General features: G+C 35.5%; 3 protein-coding genes across 11 annotated transcripts; 2 read left to right on the plus strand and 1 right to left on the minus strand.

Annotated features, from left to right (window-relative positions):
• Nucleotides 1-279: 279 nt before the first annotated feature.
• LOC105177600 (floral homeotic protein APETALA 2) lies at nucleotides 280-3,871 on the plus strand. Of its 2 annotated transcripts, none has more exons than XM_011100809.3 (10): nucleotides 280-1,590; nucleotides 1,709-1,734; nucleotides 1,843-1,873; nucleotides 1,983-2,070; nucleotides 2,298-2,443; nucleotides 2,687-2,731; nucleotides 2,816-2,916; nucleotides 3,015-3,160; nucleotides 3,245-3,466; nucleotides 3,550-3,871. In XM_011100809.3, exons 1-10 carry the CDS (start codon nucleotides 1,061-1,063, stop codon nucleotides 3,745-3,747), a joined length of 1,533 nt encoding a protein of 510 aa, XP_011099111.1. In that variant the 5' UTR covers nucleotides 280-1,060; the 3' UTR covers nucleotides 3,748-3,871. The 2 variants fall into 2 exon arrangements, with proteins under 2 accessions (XP_011099111.1, XP_011099110.1); XM_011100808.3 differs by having other exon boundaries at nucleotides 284-1,590; nucleotides 3,233-3,466.
• Nucleotides 3,872-11,425: 7,554 nt separating this feature from the next.
• On the plus strand, nucleotides 11,426-15,868 carry LOC105177602 (filament-like plant protein 7). 2 transcript variants are annotated; one of them, XM_011100813.3, is made up of 6 exons: nucleotides 11,426-11,582; nucleotides 11,883-12,035; nucleotides 12,294-12,438; nucleotides 12,546-14,724; nucleotides 14,800-14,857; nucleotides 15,265-15,868. In XM_011100813.3, the coding sequence occupies exons 2-6, from the start codon at nucleotides 11,916-11,918 to the stop codon at nucleotides 15,751-15,753; spliced, it is 2,991 nt and encodes a 996-aa protein (XP_011099115.1). In that variant the 5' UTR covers nucleotides 11,426-11,582; nucleotides 11,883-11,915; the 3' UTR covers nucleotides 15,754-15,868. The 2 variants fall into 2 exon arrangements, with proteins under 2 accessions (XP_011099115.1, XP_088741236.1); XM_088885110.1 differs by having other exon boundaries at nucleotides 11,477-11,614.
• Nucleotides 13,347-19,018, minus strand: LOC105177601 (protein IN CHLOROPLAST ATPASE BIOGENESIS, chloroplastic). 7 transcript variants are annotated; one of them, XR_016067407.1, is made up of 13 exons: nucleotides 18,858-19,017; nucleotides 18,660-18,743; nucleotides 17,769-17,843; nucleotides 17,631-17,673; nucleotides 17,495-17,552; nucleotides 17,178-17,345; nucleotides 17,049-17,111; nucleotides 16,872-16,966; nucleotides 16,696-16,777; nucleotides 16,494-16,604; nucleotides 16,261-16,409; nucleotides 15,213-15,394; nucleotides 13,347-13,721 (listed from the first exon to the last, which is right to left on the minus strand). XR_016067407.1 is itself a non-coding variant. In XM_011100811.3 (12 exons), exons 1-11 carry the CDS (start codon nucleotides 18,967-18,969, stop codon nucleotides 16,269-16,271), a joined length of 1,032 nt encoding a protein of 343 aa, XP_011099113.1. In that variant the 5' UTR covers nucleotides 18,970-19,017; the 3' UTR covers nucleotides 13,347-13,721; nucleotides 16,261-16,268. The 7 variants fall into 7 exon arrangements, 3 of the variants coding, with proteins under 3 accessions (XP_011099113.1, XP_011099114.1, XP_020554946.1); XR_016067406.1 differs by lacking the exon at nucleotides 13,347-13,721 and adding an exon at nucleotides 14,577-14,835; XR_016067408.1 differs by lacking the exon at nucleotides 13,347-13,721 and adding an exon at nucleotides 14,577-14,835 and having other exon boundaries at nucleotides 15,213-15,397.
• Nucleotides 19,019-22,460: the final 3,442 nt, after the last annotated feature.

The raw sequence follows: 22,460 nt of genomic DNA on the forward strand, positions 1-22,460 counted from the left end.
GTTTAAAGCAAAACTTTTGGGAAAAATAAATTGATGGAGGATAAATTAAACAATTGCTAGAAAAACAAATATTAGAGGTTCTATTTCAAGTTGAGTCTAATTATATTTCAACAATATACAATTTAAAAAAAATATTATATTCATATATGATTGATTTAATTTGACGTGACATAATTTGAAAAATCAACAAAAATGAAATCAACCAAGTTTGAATAATATATGCACAAAACAACACAAGCCACAAGGAGTTGGAAGGAAAAGAGAATGGTTAAATGGAAGACACAGCACACCAGCAGTGGGCAGACATATATATAAATAGAAAGAGTTTGAGAAAACCGATCCCCTCAACTATTTACCTACTGATTGAACACAGCAGCAAAAAGAGAAAAAGGGGGGGAGAGAGAGAGAGAGAGAGAGAGAGTCCCAACATCTCTCTAGGTTTAAACCCTTGATAAATATAGTTAGCACTCGAGCTCAAACATCAAAAGAGAAGGCGAGTCCGATGAGAAGAGGGATTGTGCTTTCTCCCAACCCTTGAAAAACTGGCCCCGTCTATGCTGTATCAGGCAGGCAGGCAGGCAGGCGGGGTAGCTTAGAGGATGGCAGCCTCAGCCGGCAGCGCAGATATATATGTATTGTGGTAGATAACACAAGTCTTAGGAATGGGAAACGCTATTATACGTTTTTGCTAACTCTGTTGTCCTAGCTAGCTTCTTTATGTTCTTTCAACACCCAACATACAGTTCTATGGAGGAACAACTATTATTTTATATGGGCGGAGCAGGAGAATATCTTTAATCTACTGTTTCCCCACTATTGCACTACTACTCGTAAACACCCTTTCGCAGTCTTCCAAGATTTATTTATTTATTTTTTTTTGTTTTGATGAGACTGTACTGATCAGAATTCAGAGAGAGAAAGGGGGAAAAAAGAAAAGAGGGAAGAGGTATAGTTTCTCTCTCTAGCTATCCCTTCAACTGGTTAACAGACCCCTCTTTTGGTATTCTACCCTTTTTCTTCTTTGGTTCATCGATCTTTTTCATTTCTTGAGAGTGGAGAAATGTGGGATCTCAACGATTCGCCGGAGCAAAAAAGGAGGGGTGATGATGAGTCAGAGGAGTGCTCGGATGAGAAGGGAAAACGGGTTGGATCCGTGTCCAATTCGAGCTCATCGGCGGTGGTTGTTGAGGATGGCTCAGAAGAAGAAGACGGGGCGAGGGGAGGAAGAACGAGGAAGAGAAGCAGCAAAATCTTTGGGTTTTCTGTGGCTCGTGATGACAAGTATGATGATGATGAGACGGGGCCGTGCTCGTCGCCGGTGACTCGGCAGTTTTTTCCGGTTGATGAGTCGGAAATGGTGGGTGGTCGGGGACTTGCGGATTTCCCCAGGGCTCATTGGGTCGGTGTTAAATTCTGCCAGTCCGGGCCCCATGGCGGGGGAAGCGGCAGCAATAGTGCTATAGTAGGAAAGTCGGTGGCAGATATGGGCCAACCTCTCAAGAAGAGCCGCCGAGGCCCCAGGTCCCGGAGCTCCCAATATCGAGGCGTCACGTTTTACCGGAGAACAGGCCGTTGGGAGTCGCACATATGGTATAAAACCATATATAAATTATCTATATATCTCAACCCCCGCATTTCTTTATTCATTATTCTTCCTTTTTCCTCCTTTCTTCAACATGCATTTCAACTCCTCTTTTCTACGATTCAGGGATTGCGGGAAGCAAGTTTATTTAGGTTGGTTTTCTTCCAAAATTTTCAATTCTTTCTTATCACTTGGTTTTGTGATTTATATGATAATAATTAGAGAAATTGATGTTTGTAAAATTTGGTATGTATGTGTAGGTGGATTTGATACAGCACATGCGGCGGCCCGGTGAGCTTCCTCCCACCCTTACATTTTATGGTAAAGAAGATGAGTGGGAAGAGAAAGTGACTAATGTTTCTGGGAATTTATGTACTGTTATTGGTATTTGATATTGCAGCGCATACGATAGGGCAGCCATTAAGTTTCGAGGAGTGGATGCAGACATTAACTTTAGTTTAGAGGATTATGAAGACGACTTAAAACAGGTAATTAAGTCACTCTGTAGAGAGAGAGAGAGAGAGAGAGAGAGAGTCAGTCTTGTTTGTTTCATTTCACCTTTATCTTCCATTGTTGTTTGGTATCGAGATATGGGGTGAAGTGAAAACCATAAAACATAAAATTTAAACAAAAAAAAAAAGTGTGAAAATTTATTTATTAATTATTCTCTGAAAGGGGGAATTTCATGTTGATATTTTATGCTGCATCTTTTCAGATGAGCAATCTAACCAAGGAGGAATTCGTGCACGTACTCCGGCGACAAAGCACTGGTTTCCCAAGAGGGAGTTCCAAGTACAGAGGTGTTACTTTGCATAAATGCGGTAGATGGGAAGCCCGAATGGGCCAGTTCTTGGGCAAAAAGTAAAACATTCTAATCTTGTATTCAACCCCTCCTCCCCCCCCCCCCCTCCCCAACACACACACACACACACACACACACACACACACACATATATATATATATATAAATTCAGCATTCATTTTTACTCCCAATCTTGCATTCATCGTATACCGTACTTTTTTTTTAGTTATTATCTTTACCTGATTTCTCTCTAATTTTATCCCTATTTCAATTCACTTGTGAATTTACGTACGTTGTATCAGGTACGTCTATTTGGGTCTCTTTGATACTGAAATTGAAGCTGCAAGGTGCGTTTATAGAGAATTTATAGCTACTACTCTCTGCGGGTTGCAACATGCGTCTTCAAATTCTTGAACGTATATATGTTGTAGGGCTTATGACAAAGCTGCCATCAAATGTAATGGGAAGGAAGCTGTTACAAATTTTGATCCCAGCATTTACGACGAAGAACTTAAGGGTACTACTGGTGCAGGTAAGCAATTTCTAAGGATGTAAAATTTTGTCCATTTTCATGGATATAGATGGTAAGAAGTAATCAAGATTCTGAAAATTGTGGCGTACGTGTATCAGAGTCTTCCAACAATACATCAGACCACAATCTGGACCTGAGTTTGGGGAATTCAGCGTCAAGGCCTGTCGGCGGCCGGGAATCCGGGCTTAGAGATCAGCACTGTTCCTTTGAAGTTGATTGGAGACGGCGGGGATTGAGGCCTGAGGTATGTATAGAAACGAATGCATCCGGCGCCTTTTTGATACAATTAAACCCAAAACTTTGCACTTCAATACAGCTTAATTTCCAGCCCCATATGGGTGGGATCGGGACGGATACTCCATGGAGAAGAGATGGATACAACGAGACAGAAACGTTGCAGCTCCTGAGCCAAACGCACCTTCATTCTCCAGGCTCGTTGAAGGTTAACAACGAAACACACAGATTCGGACAGTCGGGGGGCAAAACAAACGAACCCCACATGCTACAGATGTTGAACAACAACACCCCATTTAGCCAGCAAAATCATGAGGTAAGTGTTGGCAAACAATTGTTTACTGATTCAGACATAATTAAGTAAAAAATAACAAAAGCGAGGGATTATTGATTGAACAGTTTGGTGGGGGCAGAGGAAGAGGAAGAGGAAGAGGAGAGGTTTCTGTTGCAAGAAACGAAGTACAGCAATGGCAAATGAATCAAAGTCCATTATTTGCTACTGCTGCAGCATCATCAGGATTCCCACAGGCCCAGATTCTGAGACCCCAAAACTGGCTGCACAAAAATGGGATCCACCCACTGACCCGACCCTCATGATCATCATAATCCACCCTTGTTATTCCCTGAAATATTTTCCCATCAAAGTAAGAAATTAGAAAGATCTCCGTTTCTCTGTAAGTCCGTACAAGTTTTATGCTCATCACCTTACATTTTTCTTTAACTCTCCACAACATATATACTTTTAGTAATTAATTAGATATACATAACCAGAATGTTCTTTTTCTTAAATAAATAAATTATCTAGCTGAAAAAAACTATATATATGGTGGAGAACGTGAAATTATATATATATTGCAGCCTTCCTTTTTCATTTTTGTCGAGTTTGTAAAATAATCATATTTATCACTAAAATCAAATTATATTACACATGTCATGCACCCATACTTAACTCGAATATTAATCAAGTGAATCGATTAAATTGTTAATTCAGGCTACATATATTTTTAGCGCCTGTAAATTTGATTTCTTGATTATATTAATTTAGAGTTTTACTGGAAAAAAGAGGTGAATAGCTATATGTATATGGAGGTGGAAGAAATGGGGTGGGGGGGGGGGGGGAGATGAAAGGTCAGCATCGTGGGTGTCCTTTGAATCAGTTCTCATGAACAAAAGCAATGAGAGACAGACATTGGCTATTATGACGAGAGGGACTTAACCTTACTCTACTAAAGCTTCAAACCCACTGCAACTGCAAAAAAATCTCCCCCCCTTTCTTCCCTTTTCTTTCTCTCTCTCTCACTCTCACACACACACACATGGGTGTGTATGTGTTTTCATATGTATGTTTGGTTTGTGTCTAATTAGATATTATTGAGAACAAAATTCTTCTCCTACAAACATTTAATTATTAATGATCATTACTGATCTTAGGAGACATACAAAGAAAATAATATAAAATAAAAGGGGTTTTGATTATCCCAACTAGTCTACGTGCTTAATTAACTAATTAAACTAGTAATAATACCCAGATATTTAAGGCAGAGGCATTTTAATATTATTGTGGTGGGGGTACACAGTATAACATATTGGGGTGTATTGCGTCATCTGTGACGTCATCATCGATTATATATTGTTACTGAGTCAGTACCTTCCATTTTTGTTCAGTTGCATTTTAATATTTAATCTGGAGAGAGAGATGTCAGATGGAGGCCCATCTCCATCTCCATCTCCTGACGCCACACTAATTTACTATTAATAATTATGTTTGTACAATATTAAGATTTTGATGCATCATTCTTCAAAGAATCATGCCATTCTATATCTGCCCCTTTCATTGTTTATATACATAATATTAATAATATTCATTAACCCATTCATCTCCCAACTTGACAACTGGCCCTAGCTATACACACATATATATATACTTATTAATTCTTTTTAATCGATATATATATATTTAAGACAATAATTAGCTTATATAATTATCATGATACATTATAAAAAATAAAATATTTAATTATAATTAATTATTATAATTAAAAAAATAATTATAGCAAATAATCATTAACTACTACGGGCAGCAGCGATGGTTGTTGTATCAGGGAGAGTGACTATTTTTGAGAGAGAGAGAGAGAGAGAGAGAGAGTTTAATTTGTTGGGTTGTGACAGTAAATATATTGGTTCAGACGTGAAAGTAACCAACGAATTCTATAGATTCTTTCCCTTGCATAGGATCCACGAAACTCTGCAAAACCCCACACATACATACATACATACATCTCTCCACCTCCTATAATCATCTTCATCTCTTTTGGATACACGACATGCGTGTCATGAAATCAAAGTCCATATAATTTGAATTAAAGAAATCAGACTCTTATGCACCCCCTCTCTCTCTCTTTAAGCAAGTGGTGGTGGTAGGTCAAAATTAGAAATACATAATCAATCATCACTTTGTTAATTCATTTACAAATTAATGATGATGTATGGGTACCCTACAATGTTGTGTGATGAGTGATGAGAGGTAGAGATCCATGTACTTTACTACTTGATTCATCATTTTTGTGCAATACATGTTCCTTCATACCTTCAAAATCCACTGCACATCCTTTGATCACATCACAACCTCCTTTCAATTTCAACTCTCTCTGTCTCTGTATCTACTCACTCTCCGCATACCATATCCATCCCCCATCCACGCACCATCCCTATACCACAAAATACGTCCAACCTTTTTTACTTATATAACACCCAAGAATTATTATTATTATTTATATAAATATTTGTGATATAAAACTATATATTAATTATAAGTTATTTACTTAAGCAGCTAGGGTAGGTGAAGTCATTAATTAGTACCAAGCTATTGAATTAGAAATGGGCGCTCTACAATGTAAAATGAACATCTTATTTAAATATATTGGACTATTTATATAATTTGTAATGAAAAATAAACGAAGCCATAGTATATAATTATATATTTATATATGATGCATGCATTATTTATTATCATAAGGGCATGTACATATATATATATGGTGGTGTTGGAGTGGAGTAGTGATGCATGCCAGCTTGTGGAAAGATGCTGAAATAGGATTAATTAACGTTATAAGTGAAATATGGTTAATTTGTTTCACTTTAATTTGTTTACAAAGTATATACTCTTCTACCTTAATTAATTAGCTATATAAGTAAAAATGATGTTATCTTGTAAATATTTAAATAGCTTTTAAAAACTTACTTGGGCTGAAAACGCTAATATAATTGGTGTTCACAAAAGTTTATACTTTTATGGTGGAAATAAGTTTAAGCAGAGTTTTTACCAACTTAATTTGAACTTTTTAATTTAAATAGTTTTAAAACTCTATAATTCAAAAATAATATTGTTTTAATAATAAATTAATAAGTATTTGTTTCAACAAGTTACAAATAGGATGGAGGGAAAGAGGGTAGTTTTTGGTACCAAATACAAATAAATCTAATATATTAATTATTGGGAAGCAGAAGTAGGTTCAAATAAAGAAAGTGTAAAAGGAAAGGGAACAGATTGAAATAATAGGGAAACATCCTTAACATGCTCATTGCTTGTCTCCAATCACACTAAATTAGAAATTGGACCTTTTTCAACACCAAAATTAGGAAAGTGAGATATGAAAGGGGAAAGAAGAGTTGACCATCACTTGCCTTTCTGGGCCACTACCACTATTATTAATTATCATCATTCATGTCTAACCTTGTCAACTATTCATACCCTGCCTGTCTCTTCCAATCTTCTTGTTGCCTCCCTGCTTTCTCTCCATCAATATAAATTAAAAGGGACAGAATAATATTAAAAATAATTATAATTATTGCATCGTTATTAAATTGAAATTACAATCGCCGATAAGGACTAAACAAATTTTAGATCGAAAAATTATAATTTTCAATGCACGTAATGTAAATACATATTCCATAAGTAATCACAGCAGAAGAGTTGAAAATTGAGAGTGGATGACTATGAATAATTCTCACAAATGGATGACTTTTGGTATCTAAAAATTGAATTTCTTGATTCCTTAAGTGTGAATATGTGTAAGTTGAAAGCTTGAAAATTAGATGGCCATACAGTCTTGAAAACAAAGGGAAAGGGAGTACAAATTAGAGTTAAATTTTGCCAAAATTAGGTGCCCACTTAATCAATCAATCAATTTGCAGGAGATGAAATGGGAGCAACTGTTTGTGTGGTCCTAATTTGGAATTTCTGGATGCCAACTACTATTGTTACTACTTGATCAGTTGAGTCACTCCACATACGTATTAGTAAATAGCATCAACCAACCCTTTCCTCTTCATTTTCCTCTTCTTTTCTTACCTTTTTTTCTCTCTTCTTACTTCTTTTCTTTCAACTCACAATCTCTCTCTCTCATCATACGTTTCAAAACTTTTCAACTTAAACCCTATTGAAATAAATTATATTTATACCCCTAATTTATGGTTTATTTAGCGCTTGCACCCATCAGAAATATCATATTTTCAATACCCTCTCTCTCTCTGACACACACAGCCCCCACAATGAAATGAAATTTCTTTCCAACAATTATCAAGGGCAAAGATGTGTAGGGATTGTAGTGCTTATGTTGCATAATTTATTTTCTTCTCAAAGAAAAAGTAAGAAATAAATGAGAATCTTAGATATAGTCAATGTCCAAAACAGAAATAGCAATATCTTTATACAAATTTCAACCTTGTGTGTGTATATTATCTTCATCACATTAGTACAATTTCTAGTTATGCGTAATTACCCAAACAAGAAATTACAACATCTTCTCTTCAAATTTGTTATAATTACAAACAACTCCTAAAATTTACATCCATCCAACAAATGTCCCTTGTAACAGCTTATTGTAGACTAGAGCGTGTATGTTAGAGAATACTAATTCAAGAGAATATTTATAATTTTTAAAATAATAAAAGAATATTTATTATAATTATAATAAATTTAAAAAGAGTATGAAATAATTTATTTTTTATTGTTATAAAGGAAGTTGTGAAGTGAAGTTGTAGTAGGTGCAGGCATAGGTAATAGGCTGTACTCTCAAAATCAATCATCACTCTCAAGTGATATACATTTGGAAATTGGATACACAGTGGAGTAGTGGAGGAATAAGAGAAAGGAATCTGCAGAGCAGACACTCCTCATCAATCATCATAATTTTCTTTTGAAATTCATCAGAGGAAGAGAGGACAGTTTTGTCTCTTTACATGTGTTATTGTAGCAAGCATTAAATCAGTGCAGAGTTATGAGGGATTACAACACACCTTTTTTGGCCCTTCCCCAACCCCAACTCTTTATATACACATATTGCAATTAACTACTTATCATTTGATCATCACTGCCAATTACTAATATCTGTTGCATAACTAATCTCGTTCCCAACTTTAGGCCCAAAATGTACTTGAAAGAGCCACACCCCACTTTGGACTTTTACATAGTTTGGTTAGGACAGGTCATTTGCTCGATTCCCACTGTCGCTGAGAGCTATGTTGATAACCCATTTCTAACTTCCCTATAAAAATTGGATGGTGATTCAAGTCCAAATCACTTGAGTTTTTGTGAAGAAAGAGGGGAAAACAAACACGGACATGCTTGGAAGTTAGGTTACTCTAAAGGATTGTCTTAGGTGCTAGAAGCAGCTTGAGGATTAGTAGTAAATCACCAAGAAGATTGGGCCATGTTGCTGGGTTGGCTTGAGCATCTTTGCATGGTCATTCATCTTTGTGGGCTTGTCCCCAGGACCTTATCTATTGGACCATGTTGGTGGGTGGTGCCTTATTGTTGTTTTTGGATCGGACCCAACATTTAGGAGTTTGGATTTAAACAGAAACCCATTACAACCATGATGTCTTAACTTAGTGTAAGGCTAAAGTCTCATGAACAATTTTAAAATCAGCTCATTAGATGTGTGGATATTTGTCTAACTTTGTACGAATCTCATATTTTTTCTTAAAAAATGACCTCGCTAGATGTCTTGAGGCTTATATAAGCCACTCAAGTTTTTCATCTTCAATTTATGTAAGACGCTTGCCTACATCAATAACCCCTCAAATGAGTAGTTTGGAATGGCAAATAGCCTCGTTATGGTTGCAACTCAATCAACACTCTATTATGTAGATATTGTTCGCTCTGAATTCATATAAGTCTCACGATTTAATCATGAAAGAACATCTCACTACGGAGAAGAGGAGATCTTGAGCTTATAAGCCGTTCAAACTCCTCATCTACAATTAATGTGAAATCTTTACCTACATTAATATTAAAGAACAAAATAATCGAATAATACACTTGAGAAAAATAATTAGGAGGAGTATGAAGTCACAGCTCTATCTTCTAATAAAATAACATAGAAGGAAGCCATGACATAAGTTAATGCATTAGTTGATTGTAAACGTCAGAAATTATTCTGTAGCGCAGTTCTGATAGGACATAGAAATAGAATTGATGACAGGGAATTAAGACAAGTGCAAAACCAACCATCGCCAGAGAACAACTGAATACTGATGCCATCTCATTTTCTATGTGTTTGGCATTATATGCACTACCGTTTGTTGATGATATGATAAAAACAAATGTTAATTGTGTTAATTAGCATCAAATCAACAGCCACTAATAGTAGGTATATATGCTAATCACGGGTCATTTTTGTTGTCATGTTTTAAGAAACTTTCAAGTTGAAAATGAATCATGCTTAATTTGCGTCCAACTCTTCAACCAATTTAAACCAAACCCTACACTTCGTACTTACAACAACTGGTTATAAGGTTGTCATGGTCATGTACCTAACTAATTTACGTTGGATTGAATTTTCTGTTACAAATCATATTACATCTTTTATTTTATTTAATATATACACATCACGTGTATGAGTATGACGTTATGTATTTTATTTTGAGAAAGATTTAATACACGGAATGTGTTTATTGAAGAATAGATTTTGTGACAGAAAAATTGATCTGAATTATAGGGCTTCTGTGTTTTATTCTTTTTTTAAGGATTTTACTTGATTCTACTTCTAGTACTAATTATAATGTGACAACTTGATTGATGAGAGGTAATCACAATTGCACACGTTAATTTGGACCAAAGTCTGATTAATTCTTGACATTCTGTCTACAAAAAAAAGAAAATTTAATTCGAATTGATAAATCATTAATCAAGTAATTAAAAGAAAAAAAAACCTTAAATTACCAGATACTCACGTGTAAGCCTTTGTTAGAGACAAAATATTTTTTTAATTCTCCAAGTATAAAAAATTAATTGCCTCGAAAAGAGCATATAATAAGAACAATAATAATAATGATGAGTAAAGGGTAGGAGAGAAGCAACAGGAAGAAGAAGGGGGGGCAGCTCTCTGATTACTTACCATAATCACAATTATTGATTGCTTAGCGCCAAACTAAACATGGTAATTAAGGAATGATAGGGGTGTAAGTATAAGCATCTCATGATGAAAAGGAAGCACAATGTCAAACATTAATGATAACTTACTTAAAGCCCGCATGGAAAAGGAAAGTAAACTACTACCACTTCTATTTCTAAATAATTATAATAAAGAAAAATTGTGCATACTTTTGTTCTTTTAATTGTCTTGAAATTCCAATAAAACAATATAAAACTAAGCTTATATGAAGTTGACCTTAAATTCTTTCATAAGAAAAAAATCAACCAACTCTTTCTTTTAATGGAAAAAATATAAAAAAGGACGATCAGTATAATAATGCGCAATTCTAGGATTAGTTAGAGTTAGAAACGAGTCCATCACCTCATGTTCATCAAAATTTGAAATGAGTCGAAACCACTTCATAATTTAAGTTATGAATCTACTATCACAAGCGAATTCATCTTTAAATTAAAACTAATTTCAAATTCAGTCTTGCACATATTGCATTACTGACTCATATTCAGTCATTTAGACATTTATACCAAGTTAATAGAATAAAGAAACCCGAGTAATAAAACATTTCATCTAACATTCCGAAATTTCATGAAAAAATTAATAATTTTTGCGTTCTCTACTTTGCCCTGGGGTATAAGGTTGGTTAGGACAGGGACAGGGACATAGAGATGGAGCTTGCCGCATTGGAGACACATGAATCATGAATCATCATCAAAGTTGACGGTGACACTGACGCCCGCTCTTACATCCCATCCGATCAAAGCAACCCGCCCAAGTTCCTTTTCGCTCTCCCTCAGACCCGACCCTACCGAACCAATATTCAGACCCGTCCCCCACACTCTCCTTCTCCACTTTATACTCCACTCTCTCCCATCCCTCAAAAAAAATACACACACACACACACAAACAGTCATCATAGAATTGTATATATACACATACAATAAACAAATATTAGTATTATCTTCGCAGTTCTCCTCTTCTCTCCTCTCACAATAGCCGGTGAGTCACTCGACTGCGTTACTGACATCACTGTTAGTTCTTATCCGTTCCTTCTTTTGTTTTTTTTTTTAACGAGTGCCTGTTGTTATACATTCTTGTTTTTGTATGAGTTACAATATGGTGTATGAATAAGAATTTCTGTTCTTGATGCATTGATCAAAGGTTGGTAATTTACATGCATGGAGCAGGAACAAGACCTGTATAGTGTAGGGGTGTAGGTACAGACTAGTTTGTAGGGGGAAGTTACGAACAGGAATGAAATTCATACAATGATGACAGAAAATTCTTTTGGTTTTCTAGTTCTGTTTGGTCAGGAAGATACCGAAGAAGACTATGGATCAAAAAGCGTGGCTATGGAAGAAAAGATCAGCAGAGAAAACCTTAGCAGCTGATAAAGCAAACAATTCTTTCATCAGCAATGAAGAAGAAGAAGAAGAAGAGGCTGAGTGCCGGGTATTAATGGCTTATTCCATTCTTTTTCTCTTTTTCCTTGTTCGATATTAGATTGAAGCCATTGGAGCTACTCCAAGTAAGAAAATCTAACCGCTGCAGAGTGTTTCTCTCATCGAAACTCCTTGAAACATATAGCACTTGCAGCTTTTGTAGTCAAAATTTGCTTGTCGGGCTTCTCTTTCAAGCATCGAGTTATATGCTTAGTTTTGTAAACATGCTTCTGCAGAGATGAAAACTTACAGCTTACTGTTTCCACAGGTGGAGAAACTTCTGACTGAAAAAGGACACCTGGAAAGAGATCTTAGAGTGTTGAATGAGAAACTTTCCTCTGCCCTCTCTGAGTGTAGTTCCAAGGACAATATTGCAAAGAAACAGGTGAAAATTGCACAGGAAGCTATTGCAGGTGATCATGATTCAAGAGTCTCTTCTGATTGCGCGAATAAGAATTCTCAAACTATGTCTTGCACTTTGTTCAGAAATTGATGTCTGGGTTCTTTTTGTTATGTATAGGCTGGGAGAAAGCTGAGGCAGAAGCAATATCTCTGAAGAAAGATCTGGACAGAGTTTTGCAGCAGAAAGCTGATTCTGAGGAAAGATTAAGCCACTTAGATGCAGTGTTGAAGGAGCGCATGCAGCAGTTACGTTTGGTTCGAGAAGAGCAGGAGAAAAGAGTTCAAGGTGCTGTGCTGAAGGCAATGGAAGAGTTTGAGAGAACACGGATTGGTTTAGATGAAAAGTTAGCCGAGGCCAGTAAGAGGGTTGCCAGATTAGTTGCTGAAAATGCACAGCTGAATAAAGCTCTCTCTGGAAAGGGAAAGGTGATTGAAGAATTAAGTAAATATAGAGCACAGGTAGAAACTGATATAAATGCCCTTATGTCAAGAGTAGAGTCCACTGAGAAAGAAAATGCTTCACTCAAGTACGAGGTTCGCGTTCTTGAGAAGGAACTTGAGATAAGGAATGAGGAGAGAGAAGTTAATCGTCGAACAGCTGAAGTTGCTCAAAAGCAACACAAGGAGAGTGTAACGAAAATTGAAAAATTGCAAACAGAGTGTCAAAGGCTGCGTCTGCTTGTCCAAAAACGGTTGCCTGGCCCTGCTGCTCTGGTAAAAATGAAGAATGAAGTTGAAATGCTTGGAAGGGGTCAGGTCGAAATGAGGAGAAGAAGATCGAATCCTTCTCTAATAAGTTCAATGGACTTTCGCGTTGATTTGGCTGCTGATGATTCGCCAAGCAAAAGGATCAACTTTCTAAATGAGCAGTTGCATAAAGTGGAAGAAGAAAACAGAAGTCTCAAACATGCACTTAACATGAAATCAAGTGAACAACTTTCAAGAACTATACCTGCTAGAACCACGTCCAGGTTATCAAGAGAAGAAGGGCAAGATGGAGATTTATTAAAAAGCCAAACAGCTAAAGAATCAGGTAAATACCCATTTTCCTTGCAGGAACACTCTCACGCAACTTTGTCTGATATGGGCAGTGATGACAAAGCCAGTTGTGCCGAGTCTTGGGCATCTGCTTTGCTATCAGAGCTTGAGCATTTCAAAAATGATAAACAATTAGGCACGCCACCTCACAGAAATATGGCGACTTCGGACATGAATCTCATGGATGACTTTGCAGAGATGGAGAAGTTAGCAGAAGCTTCTGCCGATTGTCCAGCCGGAGGTCCCCATCATTCCCCTGAAGTACGCGGGCATGTTTTTCAGACAACACCAAATAAGTCTTTGAATTTAGAAGCATTTGATATTGGAAATGATAGTAAAATCTCAACCACAGAGAAGAGTGACCAGAAATTCCAGTCTATTGTTAGCATATCAATACAGAAAATTCTTGAGCTCCTTGAAGGAATAAATATTATATCTCGAGAAAATGGTGTAGCAGAATCTTTAACGGCAAAGGATGTTGAGGTGTTGCCATGTAAGATTTCGGCAGCCCCAAGAGGCTATATGGTCCGAGTTTTCCAATGGAAAACTGATGAACTCTCTGCCGTTTTAAAGCAATTTGTTCAAACTTGTAATGATTTGTTGAATGGAAAAGCCGATCTTCAACAGTTTGCTCAACTAGTAGCTTCAGATTTGGAATGGCTCATGAACCACTCTTTTTCTCTTCAAGACGTTTCAAGCATGAAGGATGCAATCAGGAGTCATTTAGATTGGAATGAATCAAAGAGTAAGGGTGAGAGTGAGGTCGATAGTGGATCAGCTAATCACTCTACGGAATCTAGTCAACCACATGTCGAGAGAGAAGATAGATCATATCCTCCCATGGTTTCTCCTCTCAATGGCTGTAACAGTTCTTGTCAGATGGAGGAACTTCAGCGTAAACCAAAAGGAGAGGCTAAAAGATTGAGTGTTGAGGGTAATAACGAATCGTTAGTTTCCGATTTGAAAGGCGGGCTTCCATCAGAAATCGCCAATGGCGAATCCTTCAGGATTCAACTTAAAGACTCCGAAGACATAATTGACAATTTGCCAACAGAGATGGAAACTATGGGGCAATCTAAGGGAAAAATTGGAGATGAAATCGAAAAACAGATGATGACGAAAGAAGACCTTGAGACCCAGCTCGTATCAGGACAAAGTTGCCAAAAGATTTCACCTCCAGATAGTGATCTGGAAAATAATGATACCTCTTGCAAAAGACTGGAGGAAACATGCAGTGGCCTGACAATGCAGCTAAACAGGTCAGTTTTTCTGCTAATCCTTCAATTGGAAACACAAGTCTCGGCTTTATGATCCCTGAATTTATGTAATTTCAGCATGACAAGCAATGAAGTTCAGGATGATGGGAACCCCTGGGAAAAGCAACTTCAAGATGTAAGTTTTAGCCGTTCACTATTATAAATCTGAGGTCTAATAATTATCTGCAAATGTCCCATTTTACATCTTTCGGACTGCTGTTCAATCAATCAGAATTTTCTTGAAAATTCAAATTTCAAAATGAGCCATGCATCATTTCATAGTCATTGGAGATTCAACTAAACGAGGTATATACTTGACCATGATATCTCTCATAAATTGAGATTGGCCAAGATTCTAGAGACAAATAAGTAGACATGAGGTGTAGAAGGGCAAGATATTCTGCACTAAGATTTTTATTGTCAGTTGAACTTCAGGAAATCTTCTTGTCTTAGTAGCTTATAACGCAAGCTTAAAACAAGTCATGACTCACTTGTGGTGATATGTTGTCATATCTTAACTTGCACTGATATTTGAACTTGTAGGATTGGGAGATCAAGGCGGCTTCAGAAAAATTGGCAGAATGCCAAGAAACAATCCTAAACCTCAGGAAGCAGTTGAAGGCATTGGCTACACCTAGGGATGCAGCTCTTTTTGACAATGTCATATCTACACCTGCTGACCATGTTGTTACCAGAACATCAATACCTGAGAAAAATGTCAGCCAGCGATTCTCTCTACTAGATAAAATGTTAGCAGAGGATAATGATCAAATTGGTGTTTCTCCCAGAACCGCCAAAGATGATATTTCAAATGGAAACAGCAATTCTGTGGTTAGTACAAGTGCGGCAATAGAGTCTTGGAGCAAGTTTGCTGATTCAAATGGAATCAGTCCTGATGCAGGGTTAAGTCCAGTTGTTTCCAAGGCTATTGTCCCTTGTAAGAAAAAGGGTGGCATAAATTTTTGGAAGAAGTTATTTTGGCGGCACAAAAAAGGTAACAGCAAGAAAGCTCCCTTCTCTAAGCTGCAATAGAGATCATATTGAAAGTTATCTCCAAAATGAACTTGGAATTCCTGCTGTTCTTAGTCATTACTTTTTCATGTCTATTCCGAGGAATGAAGTCGGGAGCTGAAAAAATGCTTGCATATATTTGTGAGTATTGAGTATTTTGCTGTAAATATACAGATGAAATTGCTTATGCATTCTAAAATGTGATTGAAATCATAACTCAAGATCTTTTTGCCTATTGAGTTGGGTAAATTTTTTAATAATATTGGACGATTTGTCTAAACAGTGCCTAAATCCTATATATAAACAACTCACACATGCATATATAAGTAACTCGTGCATATATGGAGCCCATCTTGAATAAAAAGCCTATTATGAGATTTAAGGTGTTACTCTGCAGAATTTTCTTTTTTTTTTTCATTTTGGTTGCTGACCTGTTAAACAAGTTCTTATGTTTCTACGGTTACTACAGAAGCAAAGCTCAATACATAAAATAGTGCCAAAATAGCAGAAGCAGAAATTCACACTCACATCCAATATTAGTCTCTGTAAAGTATAAATGTGGCAATATCATCAAGCCCAGCCTCTCTGTAACAACTGGCAACCCTCTCAAGGCATGCATCCCATGTCCCTTCAACAGAAGCTAAATCCAATAAGAAAGCAGCTTCATCCAGTGAAACCTGCAAATGGATTATAGGTGATTAAGAAAGGGTGAAAATAGGGGATTGTAATTCAATAGAATCACAATACACAAGATTCAAAACCTGAGCAGGTTCCTTTCCCTTTTTCAAATCCTCTTGCCTTCCCTCATCTGTCACCTTCTCTTTGATATACTCAATTTGCTCATCCTCCCATTGAGCAAGATCAGCAACTTCCTAATGAGCAAACAGAAAAAGGGTTATACGAAATATAAGGTCGAAAACATGAAATAACAGATGAGCACGGTGACTGTTCAATGACAGATACCTGATACTCGCAGCCCAGAGTCCACCATGGTGATTTCAGAGCCACCCTAGCAGAATCTTTGGCTTCTAAATTCCGTCCAACTCTATGTAGGAACAAACGGATACCGTGCGTTAAAGCAACTGAAAGGCAACAAGATCTTATGTCATAATATATAGATAAAGAACAAATTGACAAACTTCAGCAGAACTTCTGCGTTAAAGACGAAGGGACGGCCAAATCCTGGAAAGTGCTCCCTTTTAGTATAGAATTCCCCAGTCACCAGAGCTGAAACCTTACACCAGAATGCATATATAAACCAAAAGGTAGTAAAGGCCACTTTACTCAGAAATGCTGCTTTGAAAAAAATTTCTTACTTGGTCTCCTTTGTCAAAATGCTGCTTAACTTTGTGTTCTAGAATGTCGGGGAACAAACCTACCTGGAAAATAACTAATGCTTTGTTATATTGCATAAAATAACATGAAAGAAGTTTCCATTATGCTACCTTCTTTAAAAGATAGGTTTCTAAGCTCGAAATCTGAGATGCAGCAAAATCACCCTTCTCATAGAACTTATTTCCAGCACCAGCTGAAGCAGAAAATAACTCCTCATTTCTTTCCTGAGAGCTCTTCGCATCTTCTTCCACTAAGATTCTGTTGATATACTGCTCAACCTGTTTCCAGAGACAGTTGCAAGATACAGTAGACCTTCACGCACACAAAAATACAAGACCAGCAAAACAACAGCTTATCCTTACAACCAAAACTTACTAAACTATATGCATCACTAATTTTATTATATGAACAGATGCAGATTACTCACATTCTTAGCCAAAAGCCACACTCCATATTTGCGAACCTCTACTACTGGCATCTCCATCCTGTGCACATTGGTGAGAGAGATTAAATATCAGTAACTGGCCGCTGAACTCTGTCTATAACATCCGGAACTAGATTACCCTGTGGGAGCAGTTGGCCATCTTAACAATGCAGTTACAGAACCTATCGTCAGTAAATTCCAGATGAAGATTAGAAAAATAATTCCAGTATTAGAAATTTAAGTTAGTAGAAGACTGCAATTATATAAAGGAACACACCTGAGTTATTTTTGGATAGAGGAACAGCAAGAGGAAGCATGCCTTGCTTTGCTCCAGGAGAAATAATTTCTTCACCTGTTATAATGTAAGATTGACAAAGAATATCCATGGGTACTAATCCATCAAGGCAGAACTGGTACATTTACAATTAGCATATGTGGAAAACCAGATACGAAAAACAAAATACGGACTGTTTATTCACAGACTTACAGAAGAACCATATAAGATTCAAGGCTTTCATTTTATTGCAATTAGAAGCTTATCAGCAACACTCTAATCCTCATTTTGGAAAAACCCAAACAATTTCAATGAAAAACAGCACAATTTGCTTGGAGGGTGTACAAACAGGAAAAGCAGAGTTTTATTCTACAATTGGCTTCGCAAGTCAAGTAATTGGAAAATCTCCTTAAACAGAAAAAATAAGACTCAATCAGACACAAAGGCAGTGCAGTGCCGGCTGTCACCTATTCTTATTTTCACTTTACAGTTACATGTTATGTTTACAAGTTTCTCGAGTATCAATTTGTTTGCAACAAAAGAAAATGTGAGAGAAAATAACTTTCACCAATTTAGTTTTACTTCTCATTCTCTAACAATATTCTACTGATCCATAAGTGATTGATATTATCCACATCAGTGGCAGATACCTACACCAGTAGCAGACGTTGCATTGTAACATACAATATGAACGAAGATATCCGGATCAATCAAGAATGTTATCAACCCAATGCAGAAAGCAAAATAATACACGGGCATCCCCAAATTCTCTAATCACGTATAACAGCTCCAGCACACGTAATTTCGACACATTTAAAAATATTCACAATAAGCTGTTTACTGCTTTCTTCGGCAGACAAAATAAGTTCGGCAGGGACTGAAACAAAAGCATACCTCTGACCTTAAGCATTTTGAGAAGATGATTCAAATGCTCCGGAGGTTGGGTGGCAGCCACATCTTTTATAAATGATACATGGTCTACATTCAAACAACCCAAATTATTACACACTGTGCGTGTATTTTCTGTGAGTGAAGCACGTAATTCAACATTTGCATATAATACAAGTATACTTGAATGCACGTTCACTATACCAGAAAACGATGAGGAGTAGCACCGAAGAGTGGGTCGCTGGCGGCTGAACAGAGCTGCAGGAAACACGGCGGCGCGTGGAATCCCGAATACCACTCCACCGCCCGCCTTCATATCCGTTGTCAAATAGCTGGGTCCGGTTTGTGGTGATTGTTGTGTGGACAAAATACAGAGGTGATCATCTTATGGGCCGATTCTCAAAGGCCGCGCTAGCGGGTTCGGGCCTTGCGTAAAATGGATCGTGGACTAGGATTGTATTTTTAAAATTCAGAATCCATAATTTAAGAGTTAACTTTTTCTAAAGTTTGGTGCAAATACATGAATATCTTCCATGATTTAGAAAATTATATTTAGCATTCTTGAAATTTATTTTTATTTAACAAATAAATTCTTTCGTTAGTCAAAATTCACTAAATTTTCTGATATTAATAAAATAAAATAAAGTAAAAAATGATGTTTACCTTGATGGACTGATTACTAACTTATTGCATGTCGAACAATTTTTTTGATCTAAACTATTCTTTTAACGGTGAAAAATATACCTTCTCAAATGCATTAACGTATGAAAATGTATGAGGGTAATTTGATTATAAAAAGATTTATTCGACTTGCAATAAGTCAGTAATTAGATAATTAAGGATTGATATAGATTTTTCTTTTATTTGTTTGTTAATATTAGCAAATTCGGTAAATTTTGACTTATGGAGGAACTTATTTGTTAGACGAAAGTAAACCTTATGAATGTTAGACGTAATTTTTCAAACGATATAACATTTAAGTGTAATTACAACAAAGTTCCGAAAAAGGAAAGTATAGTTATTCCATAATCTGACGTCTAAATTGTATATTATGAGAGAGTACCATTTTTAGGTCTCTCTCCTTTTGTCTTTTTTTTTTTTAATTCACTAACTCAAAATTTTCTAATTGTCTCTAAATAGTAAAAATTATTTTTGTATAGTTATTTATTTTTAGTTAATGTGTTTTCTCTTTCTCCTGCTCCAAATATTTTTTTTAGAATTATTTATTTTTTTATCATAATTATTCTAAAAAAATTTAGTCAAATGACATTTAATTATTTATATCTTTTAAAAAATTATGTACATACATCGAATGTACGACATACAGCTAATTTATTAACTAAGTGGGAGGGACGTTGAACAACTACTATCAATATACGAAAATATATGATTAAAATAACCTCTGAATACCCTTCTTTTCCACTTATTTAAGATTAATTTTCTACAGTATATTTGTATTTTTTCATATTTAAAATTAATTTATTTTATCAATTTTGATTAGTTATTCACTTTATCTCTTTCTTTTTTATTTAAGTAAACTTATATTCATTCATCGAATGTACTATGCTTACTAGTATTTGTTAAGTATTAGGCCTTATAATAATAACTTTGGTTGAGTAAATATGTATTGAATATATATATTTTTTTTCTATCACAAAATAACATTTTCTTTGATTGCTTTATTTATCAATAGTTTAAACTCAAACACATTTAAATTGATATATTTTTAGGTTGAAAATTACATGTATGCCCTCAATAAATCATCCACTAGTAAATATAGTATAACTAAAATATCTTATAATATTTAAATTAATATAGATTGTTTTATTTAATTTAAAAGGAAATATGACGAGCATGGTTTAAAAATGCCCCTATCGTAAAAAGATTGCAAACTATAACTTAAATAATATTCAATTCCTTTATATATCATAACTAGGGGAATGACACACTCCATTAATGTGCATAAATACTTAAAACATATAAATAATTTAATTGCATTTTACCAATACTTTTTGTCATTTATATTTAGTATTTATATGAATGAAAACAAATACGCAAAAATAAATAAATAAATAAATACGATTATATGTAATAATCTAAGTGGCATTGAAATTTAGTGCATTAGTTTCTCTTCGAATTTCCTTATTATTTTGAAATAAAAATATATTTATAATTAATATATACATTTTGAGCATATAAAACACCAAATGTCACTTAGATGGTATTTGGGGTGAGTTCATAAGCTTTTTTAAGATATTTTATAATATGTATGAGAGTTAAAAATGTTATAAAGTGTTTGGTAATTTTTTTAGAAAAACTACTTATAAGCTTTTAAAAACAAGATGTTATTTAAAAAATAATAATTTGTAATTTATTTCTAAGATTTTTGTTGAAATCTTATTTCATTGAAATATTCAACGAACTTCTTTCTAAAATAAGATATAAGATTATATATAAGCCCTAAAACACATGCTATGCATGAATTTATAAGATCTTTGAAATAAGCTCAGCAAAACATCCTCTTAGGTGACGTCTACTTTGTGATATGAGTTAGTTGAGTGATAGGATAAATTATTATAAATCGATGGTAAACAAAAAAATAATATAGTAATTGTAGGGAGTTTATTTGAATTTATTATATTTGTGAGAATTATTCAATCCTATGTTTACTTATATGTACATATAAAGATTAACATGCAATTTTCTTATTTACCATCATTTCTATAGACAAATAAAATTGCAGATATTATTTAGGCAAAAATTAAAAAAAAAAAACAAAATTTTAAAGAATTTTTTTGAGGCATTATTTAGGCCAAATTTTTTTTCGAAGAAACCCTGCATAATGTTTGGTTTCAATTTTGCTTCATCTCCGAGATGAGCCAAAACATGGATAATGTTTTTCTTGATTTGTTTTAGAAGTTTTGGTGGTGTTTTGAAACAGTGCTTCTTTTATTTTTTGTCAAAATAAATCTACACTAATTATAAGCCCTACAAATAAAAAAATTATATTCATACTCATACATATATATAAATATATATAAAAGAGACATGATTTGACAATGAACAATAGTTTTTGTCTCATACTAAACAACATCAAACATATCATACTTATTTTATATTATCTCAAAAACAAATCCAAACATACAAACTATCTCTAACACATGCATATTTATTTTTGTTTTTATCTCTCTATCTCCACAAAAAAGGGTTAAATCCATTTTGCCCCCCTGTGATATAACAAAATATCAAAAACCCCCTTATGAAATTTTTAATATCAAAAATCACCCTTAGATTACCAATAAATAATCACACAGCCCCCTGGTCAATTTGAATCTATTTTTTTAGAAACAATGACTAAAATACCCTTCTAGTCAAACCGGTCAACTAGGCTTATTAATATATAATTATTTTAATTTATAATTTTTAACATATATTTATAATACATATAATTATAATTTATAAAAAAAATTAAAAAAATAATAATTATACCCCATTCCCCTCCACCCCCACCCCCACCCCCACCCCCCAAACCCCCAACCCCCACCGGGCCCACCCCCACCTCCATCTTCTTCCCCACCTCCATCTTCTTCCCCCCTCCCCCACCCCTTCCACCTCCAAACCCCCCTTCCCTCCCCCCTCCCCTATCCTCCCCCTCCCCCGGCGCCCATTTGGGCGACGCCGGCCGCCCAGATTTGGGCGGCCGGCGTCGCCCAGAAATGGAGGGCGACGCGGTCGCCCTCGCTGGATGGGCGACCGCGTCGCCCAGATGATGGGCGACGGCCGTCGCCCTTGCTGCGTTGGGCGACG

The sequence above is a fragment of the Sesamum indicum genome, linkage group LG9, assembly GCF_026168435.1.
Source record: "Sesamum indicum cultivar Baizhima isolate 11 linkage group LG9, ASM2616843v1, whole genome shotgun sequence".
NCBI lineage: Eukaryota > Viridiplantae > Streptophyta > Magnoliopsida > Lamiales > Pedaliaceae > Sesamum > Sesamum indicum.

Excerpts from the sequence above, each read along its gene's own strand:
- LOC105177601 (XM_011100811.3), bottom strand. The coding sequence starts at position 18,969 with ATGAAGGCGGGCGGTGGAGTGGTATTCGGGATTCCACGCGCCGCCGTG. Across the intron at positions 18,744-18,857 it reads CTACTCCTCATCGTTTTCTG|ACCATGTATCATTTATAAAA; the intron begins GTATAGTGAACG and ends GTTTGAATGTAG. Across the intron at positions 17,553-17,630 it reads TGGCCAACTGCTCCCACAGG|GATGGAGATGCCAGTAGTAG; the intron begins GTAATCTAGTTC and ends CAATGTGCACAG.
- LOC105177602 (XM_011100813.3), top strand. The coding sequence starts at position 11,916 with ATGGATCAAAAAGCGTGGCTATGGAAGAAAAGATCAGCAGAGAAAACC. Across the intron at positions 12,439-12,545 it reads TGCACAGGAAGCTATTGCAG|GCTGGGAGAAAGCTGAGGCA; the intron begins GTGATCATGATT and ends TGTTATGTATAG. Across the intron at positions 14,858-15,264 it reads GGGAAAAGCAACTTCAAGAT|GATTGGGAGATCAAGGCGGC; the intron begins GTAAGTTTTAGC and ends TTGAACTTGTAG.
- LOC105177600 (XM_011100808.3), top strand. The coding sequence starts at position 1,061 with ATGTGGGATCTCAACGATTCGCCGGAGCAAAAAAGGAGGGGTGATGAT. Across the intron at positions 2,444-2,686 it reads GGCCAGTTCTTGGGCAAAAA|GTACGTCTATTTGGGTCTCT; the intron begins GTAAAACATTCT and ends ACGTTGTATCAG. Across the intron at positions 2,917-3,014 it reads TAAGGGTACTACTGGTGCAG|AGTCTTCCAACAATACATCA; the intron begins GTAAGCAATTTC and ends TACGTGTATCAG.